The 7,608-nt window shown below is 40.9% G+C and overlaps 1 protein-coding gene across 1 annotated transcript; it reads left to right on the top strand.

Moving 5' to 3' along the window:
- Nucleotides 1-5,816: 5,816 nt before the first annotated feature.
- Nucleotides 5,817-7,575, top strand: LOC108381219 (glutamate receptor ionotropic, kainate 2-like; the record flags this gene model as incomplete). The annotated part of the gene is made up of 2 exons (XM_017637633.1): nucleotides 5,817-5,995; nucleotides 6,058-7,575. Coding segments are annotated over 2 exons (1,697 nt in total), but the record flags the coding sequence as incomplete, so codon positions are not given.
- Between the last annotated feature and the right edge of the window lie 33 nt (nucleotides 7,576-7,608).

The following is a 7,608-nucleotide window of genomic DNA, read 5'->3' as shown; positions in this document are numbered from 1 at the left end:
AGTCTTGGGTGTTGAAGGCCATCTGGCTGATTAAACTTGAAGGAACGGTAGCATTTTTGTTTAAGTAAATGTGATACAAGTTTAGATCAAGAACAAATTCTTTTGGGTCAAAAACAGGAAAAAAATTGTACTCATTAGGGTGTGCATAAAACTTGACAGAATTTTTGCCATTGTTTAATGTTTTAAAGTAAAAGTCTAGATGTTTATGGTTTTCTAAAATAAGGTTTAAAACTTGAACATTAAAAATGTTAAAGTTTTCTGATGTTAATATTTGTTTGTCTTGTTTTTAGAATTATTAGCCAAGTTTTTTAATGAATCAGTTTTTAAATTGCCAGATAGCCAAATTCCATATCTTGTTTTATTATATTCAAGCGAAACGTTGACAAAGTTTTCGTTTTCATCATTATTATTACACAAATAAGCTGTATTATAGAGCTTATTTATGTAATAATAATCATATTGTTTAACTTTTAATTCTGATGAAAGTTGAGTGTAATTTAATGTTAGCGGCATCACCAAGCGAAAGTTGCTGCCGTTTATTTCCTGCAACAACTGGTTAATTTGTTGAGAACTTTTTAAAAAAACTTTGGTGTCATTAAACGGTAATTCAATTTGCCCATTAATATTTTTTAAATTGTGTTGTTTTGTTTGTTTTAAGAAAAAAACTCCATAATGTTGCAAATTAGAAATGTTTGTCAAAGAACCGTTAGTTGGCAACACCCAGTAAAGAGTCGAAAAATGTTGTCCAAATGGATGCGTAAAATTTACTTTTTTGGAAATTGATTTTAAATAAGGTTTGTTAATGTTTTGTTGTTGCACTGCATATTTAGTAACAGCCCTAATGTTTTTTCCAGCAAAAAATTGTAAATTTAAACTTTTAAAAGTTTTTTTGTCAGAAAAGCATAATTGATTTGGAGCTATTTGCAAAAAAATATATTTTGGTTTAGGTAGAATCAAAGCAAAACCATTTGTGTTGAAAAACATTTGATTGAGTATGTACGCATAATCAGTCTCATTTATTGGTGAGTAAATGTTGCCAAAAGGTTTTTTAGTTAATTTTACATTAATATCCATTGGAAAAATTGGTTTTACAGACTGATAAGTTTTGTACCAAAAAGTTTCTAAATCTGAATTTCTTTTGAGGTAAACACAAATTTCCAAGTTTTTCTTTTTTTTAAATATAATATTTGATTGATTACACTGTGCGACAAATGATGTCAAACTTCTGATTACTGAAGTTTTCAATTTTGGACTTTACTATTTCGAGTACGCTGAATCCGAATCTGCAATTAGTTTTTTTTGTGATCGCCGGAAGTACCTTAAATTAGACCCGGAAAGTGCCAAAACGGCTGTTTTTGACACTTTTCGAGAATTTTTTAAAAAATGCTTCCGGCGGTCAACTTAGGTTGAACAAAAAACAATATTATCTTAAATTTTGCCTAGTTTAAGACGGTAAAAGAATTTCTTTAGTAATCAAAATAGTTTGATCAGGAGGTCGAATTTGGTAAGTCAAGATTTTGATAATAGAAGTTACTGCGTCTATTTTAACATACTGTGGCTGAAATTCTATAATCAAAATCTTGATTTACTAAGTTCGTCCTCCTGATCAAACTATTTTGATTACTAAAAAAATTCTTTTACCATTTTAAACTAGGCAAAATTTAAAATAATATTGTTTTTTGTTCAACCTAAGTTGACCGCCGGAAGCATTTTTTAAAAATTCTCGAAAAGTGTCAAAAACAGCTTTTTTGGCACTTTCCGGGTCAAATTTAAGGTACTTCCGGCGATCCCAGAAAAAAAACTAATTGCAGTTTTGGATTCAGCGTACTTAAAATAGTAAAGTCCGAAAGTGAAAACCTTTGTATTTTTTTCTTGCAGCACAGTGTTAGAAGACAATGGCGGTAGTGGAGGTGGGTACCATGAAACTGTGTATGCCGTAATAAAAGGCTCTTTTACATTTTTTTTAATTTTTAGTATTAATTGACTTTTATCGTAAAAATAGAATAATCTGGATTTTGTGTCATCTTTAAATTGCCAAGTTGTTTTGTGAGAGATAATTGTCGAGTTGTAATTAATGTCAAAATTTAAAGTTGGTTGTTCCTGGCGATAGATGTTTGGAAACTCAAAATTCCGCCCATTCTTAAGAGTGAATTCTCCTGTTGAGCTGAATTCCTCCCAAGTTACATTGCTTTTTGCTCTAACTTGATTGAAAATAAATAACAAAATGCTAAAATTTAGGTAAACACAATATAAAAAGTTTTTCATTATAAATTAAATAAGTTGTTATTAATCAGTAAAACAAATAAAAGTAAAAATTACTTGCTCAAATCTGAAATCAAGCAGTCTCTTTAAATAACCTAAAAGTATTATGTACATTGATCATTTGGATGATGTCATGAGTGATGATTTCATTGAGAGTACACTGTACTGACTAGTTTTATTGATAATTAAACAAAATCACAAAGAAAAAGTTCAAAAACAGAGAAAAATAGTTATTACATTACTTTTCTCGCCTTTAGTGGAAAAACCCATTTTTATTTTTTGTTGTTGTTCTCCTTTCTGTGATTAGCTTGCTCTCCTATCTTCCAACCCAAAACAAGCGCACCAACGATGTTTCTATTTACAGTTAAAACCGATACAAATTGTTTCTCACAACTTGGCCATCTTATACGAGAGCATCATACACTTGACGTAAATGAGCAGAAAGCGGGCAAAGGTGGCCAGGGTGACCAGGCCAAAACGATCATAGGTGATGCCGTAGGGGTGACGGGCGGACATGGCCACCAGGCAGTTGACCAGTTTCAGCTTAGTACCCAAAGCACTCTTGCTCACCACCTCCTCCAGACGGTAGTAGATCCGCAGCAGGTGGCGATTGGGAGCGTGAATGCGCTTGGAGAAGGTGACCAGGCCGAGGTGAATCACAAAGAGGCCTACTACCTGCATGAAGGCGTAAATGAGGAGGTAGGCGGTGCCGATGACCGACACGTCGTCATTGCCGTACACCAACGTGCTGGTGATGTACACGTTGATTGGCTGACAAGTAAGTACAAAAAAATTACCCAGTTAAAAATGATTAAAATGAGAAATACTACGTTTTTACCGCATTGACAAAGATGAAAACGACAAAAAGGCGTCCGTAGACAACATTGTACTCGCGGAAGTACCCAAAAATGCTGACCAGATGTCGGTGATAGAAGGTAAAACAGAAACGGTTTAAATTTCTCNTACAGAGTAAGTACAAAAAAGTTACCCAGTTAAAAATGATAAAAATGAGAAATACTACGTTTTTACCGCATTGACAAAAATGAAAACAACAAAGAGGCGCCCGTAGACGACATTGTACTCGCGAAAGTACCCAAAGATGCTGACCAGATGTCGGTGGTAGAAGGTGAAGCAGAAACGGCTTAAATTTTTCTTATTCAGCCCTTTCTTTGAGCTTGAACAACTGCCGGTAAAGTTGGTACAACTGGAGCAGTACTGCGACAACTGCAGCAGTTTGATGCTAAGAACTAATAGTTGACTAGTTCCCAAGCTTATCACCAGGCTGAGAATGTACAAATGCGTGAGAATGCTGAAGAGAAAAAGCGCCCCGGCAAGGGTGAAAATAAGGTGATAAAAAAGCTGTTCCACAAACGAAAGCCCTCTAATCTCCTCTATCAACATCATCCCTAGGCGAAAGTGAATTCCAACTGTTAGCAGGTTTGTGGAGATGGCCGCCGACTCGACGCCATTGAAGACCAGCAGCAATCGAGATCTGATAAAGTCTACAACCAAAACCGAACGATGCTTCTGAGCAATGAAGAAGCTGTCATCTCGTTCTCCGGTGATCTCCCACAGGAGATGATTATTTAGGTTTGGAGGATGTCTGATGAAGAAGAAAAGGTACATGTACACGCCGGAAGCTATGACGGCAAAGGCGTTCACGTTGAGGGCACTGCGGCCAAAGGTGAGGGTGACGGCGTCGTAATTGAGCACTCGGGTAAAGGTGCTCATTAAGGTTGATGATGAAAAGGGTGGCGGTAAGGTGGAAGTGAAGGAGGTTGAAGAGATAAAAAAGAGGAGAAAATGAGCTGATTTGAGAACCAGAAAAATGAGGAACGCTTTAAACAAAAACCGGTGTTTGGACTCGGTTTTGATGAGCCGAAGTAGCTGCAGGTGTTTTTCAAAGAAGGTAATCCCCTCAAAGGGGTAAAGTGCTTTGCAGATGAGGAAAAAAATGAAAGGTGGAACTAGTCTCAGGTGAATCATGATTGCTGGTGCTTCTTCTTTGGCTGCTGAAAGTGCTCTCACAATAATTTGGTTTTCTAAGAAAATGTACACTTTTGTGGTTAAATAAACGGCACTCTGCACCAGGACTACTGCAGAAATTTTGGGTAAATATTTAATGATATTTTTGATAAACATGGCACAAAGTACGACAAAATATGAAAAAGTAACAAGTAAAAATGGGCTTTTGGTAACTGTAATGACGACACTGTTGAGGAATAATTTATTTGCATGTTTTTGTTGTTTAAGAGCACAACACGTCAACAGTTATTTAAATTATGGTTTTCGAAGAAAAAGTTTCCACTTCACTGTACGAGTTAGAGTATGTCAAAAAATATTGATACTTTTTCAACATTTTACATTAGTGTTTTGCCCAAGTACAGTGTTGAATAATGAAAAAAATGCAGTAAAAACTTTTTTGTTTTCTCAAAAGTTTAAGTCTACAGACGGCAAGAAAAAGAAAAAACTAATTTAAGTAGAACTGGTGCTGGGTACAATGATTAATTTAATTTCTTTGCATTTCAGGTTGCAAGAATCTACAGTTCCTTAATTTGCATGTACGTTTTCAGCACATTTTTAGGTAACTGCTATGCTACACAAGTTAAGAATTTACAAGTTTAAACTATTTTTAGAAAACTGTTGTTTTAATTTTGTTAAAAATAGCAGTTTCAAAAAATTTATAGCAACGTTCTAATAAAATTCCGCTAACTTTCAACTTGCTAATAGCTTCAGAATAAATCAAATATTTGCAGATTCAGAAGCTTTTTAACTGTAAAACATTATCAAGATTTTTTTTTATAAAACTCTAATGTGTTTTTTATTGGCCATTGACGGCATCAATGAATAACCCAAACTGATTTAAAATGTTTTTTTGGTGCTCTAGATAACAGCTAGTGTGTGGTAAACAAAAATAGATAAAGCAGTAAATAATTTACTGTAAATTACTTGCAAGCTGATATATTTGTACACGGTGCTGACTAAGCCGAGCAAGCAGGCAGCCGTCCAACATCCAACGTCCTTTCTTCTACTTGCTGTTGCCACCAGAGCTCTAAAAATAGAAGCCCGTTCTTCCTAATTACCGCTAGAGCAGCAGCAAAAGAAGAAGATTCTCAGTGCAGTTTCATTCTTCTCTGTTTTGGTGAGTGTGTGTTGTGATCTGCTGCAGCAGCAATGTGAGCTAAAGCTCGGTAGTGAGTTTTGTTGTCGCTCATCTTTTGCTCAATTTCAATCGATAAACATGAGGTCTTCCCCACTGAAGACCATAACCATCCTCACCACCACTATCACCCTCATTTTTCTTGTCATCATCCCATCACTCAGCCATGCCCTACCTCGCGTTATCCGCATCGGCGGCCTCTTCTCCGCCGCCGAACAGGAGCAGGAGCTGGTCTTTCATGCGGCCATCGAGAAGGTGAACGCCAACTTTGCCAATCGAACCATCTTCGAGGCGGTGGTGGAGCACGCCCGTCCCTACAANTTTCACTGAAGACCATAACCATCCTCATCACCACTATCACCCTCATTTTTCTTGTCACCATCCCACCACTCAGCCATGCCCTACCTCGCGTCATCCGCATCGGCGGCCTCTTCTCGGCCGCCGAACAGGAGCAGGAGCTGGTCTTTCATGCGGCCATCGAGAAGGTGAACGCCAACTTCGCCAATCGAACCATCTTCGAGGCGGTGGTGGAGCACGCCCGTCCCTACAACTCCTACGAGGCGCACTTTAAGAGTAAGAGAAGCTTCTTTCGGAAGTTTTGCTTATCATCAAAAACTCATATTTTTCTTTTTCAGCCTGTGATCTCCTCCGCCACAGCCCCGTCGCGATCATCGGCCCCTTCAACCCAATCAGCTCTCTACAGGTGCAATCGATTTGCGAGCACCTCGAGGTACCTCACGTCGAAGCTCGCCTGATGGTCGACTTTCAGCCTCGAACTGACCTCAGCATTCAACTGTATCCCCACCTGAGCACCCTCAGCCGCGCCTACCTCGACATCATCGACGCCTGGGGCTGGACCGCTTTTGCAGTGATAATCCAGGAGTCAGACAGCGTCGTCCACTTCAAGGACTTCTTCCCCTATGCGGCGGCAAAGGGCTGGGAGATTCGTCTCTTTCAACTTCAACCCGATCGCCCCTATCGGGACGTCCTCTGGCAGGTGAAGCGGCTGAAGATGCGCAACATCCTTCTCGACGTTCGAACTGACCATCTTTTAGAAGTGCTTCGCCAAGCTCAACAAGTGGGCATCATGACGGAGCGCCACCACTACCTGATCACCTCGCTGGACCTGCACACACTTCCGCTGGAGAACTACCGACACTCCCAGACAAATATCACCTCGTTGAGAATCGTCCGAGAGGAGCATCCGGTTCTGCAGTCTCTCCTGGCCGACTGGCCCGCCTATGCTGCCCGCTTTATGCCCCGTTCTCAAGGTCTCCTTCCGCCGCCCGAGCACCTCAGCTCCAAGTCGGCGATGATCTTTGACGGCGTTCAAATTTTGGCCCTAGGCCTCGCCGAGCTGGATCAGTTCACCACGCCGCCCACTGAAGCGTTGAGCTGCGAGGACAGCAACGCCCGTCCTTGGCAGTACGGCGCCTCGGTGCTCAACTACGTCCGCCAGGTGCGCCACGAGGGCCTCACCGGGTACGTGGCCTTTGATGAGACTTCCGGCTTCCGCTCGAAGCTCTCCTTTGAGTTGATCAGCACCATGGACACCGACTTTGAGGTGATTGCCACGTGGACAGATTTAGGGGGCGGGGCTGAAGAGGAAGGTAATGGTGGTCAAAATAAAAACGGCTTAGTAATGGGATCGCCCAAGGAGCGAGCCGGTCTTCCCAAGCCCGATTACTGGATGAGAAACCAAGGAGGAGGAGGAGGAGGAGGAGGAAGCAAAAAGGCTAGTGAAATTCAAAACGAAAATGATTATGTTAAAAAACCAAAGGAACGACTGAGCAAGACGGCCAACTGGAACCGCCACTCCCCCAAGGACGCCAATCTCACAGTTCTCCGCGTGTCCACCAAACTGATCGANTATGTTAAAAAACCAAAGGAACGACTGAGCAAGACGGCCAACTGGAACCGCCACTCCCCCAAGGACGCCAATCTCACAGTTCTCCGCGTGTCCACCAAACTGATCGACCCGTACCTGTACGAGGCGAACGCCACTATGGAGTTGCGCGGAAACGCCCGCTTCGATGGCTACATCGTCGACCTGCTGGACGAGGTCGCCGCCATGCTCAACATTCGCTACGAGCTGCTGCTGGTGAAGGACAATGTGAACGGGGCGCCCAATGAGGAGACCGGCAAATGGACGGGTAGGTTGTTGCCGGTACACCCATAAAAGTAAA

The sequence above is a fragment of the Rhagoletis zephyria genome, unplaced genomic scaffold (assembly GCF_001687245.7).
Source record: "Rhagoletis zephyria isolate East Lansing unplaced genomic scaffold, Rhagoletis_zephyria_1.1 Rzeph_scaffold_21787, whole genome shotgun sequence".
Lineage (NCBI taxonomy): Eukaryota > Metazoa > Arthropoda > Insecta > Diptera > Tephritidae > Rhagoletis > Rhagoletis zephyria.
This window is presented reverse-complemented; position numbering and strand designations above follow the sequence as displayed.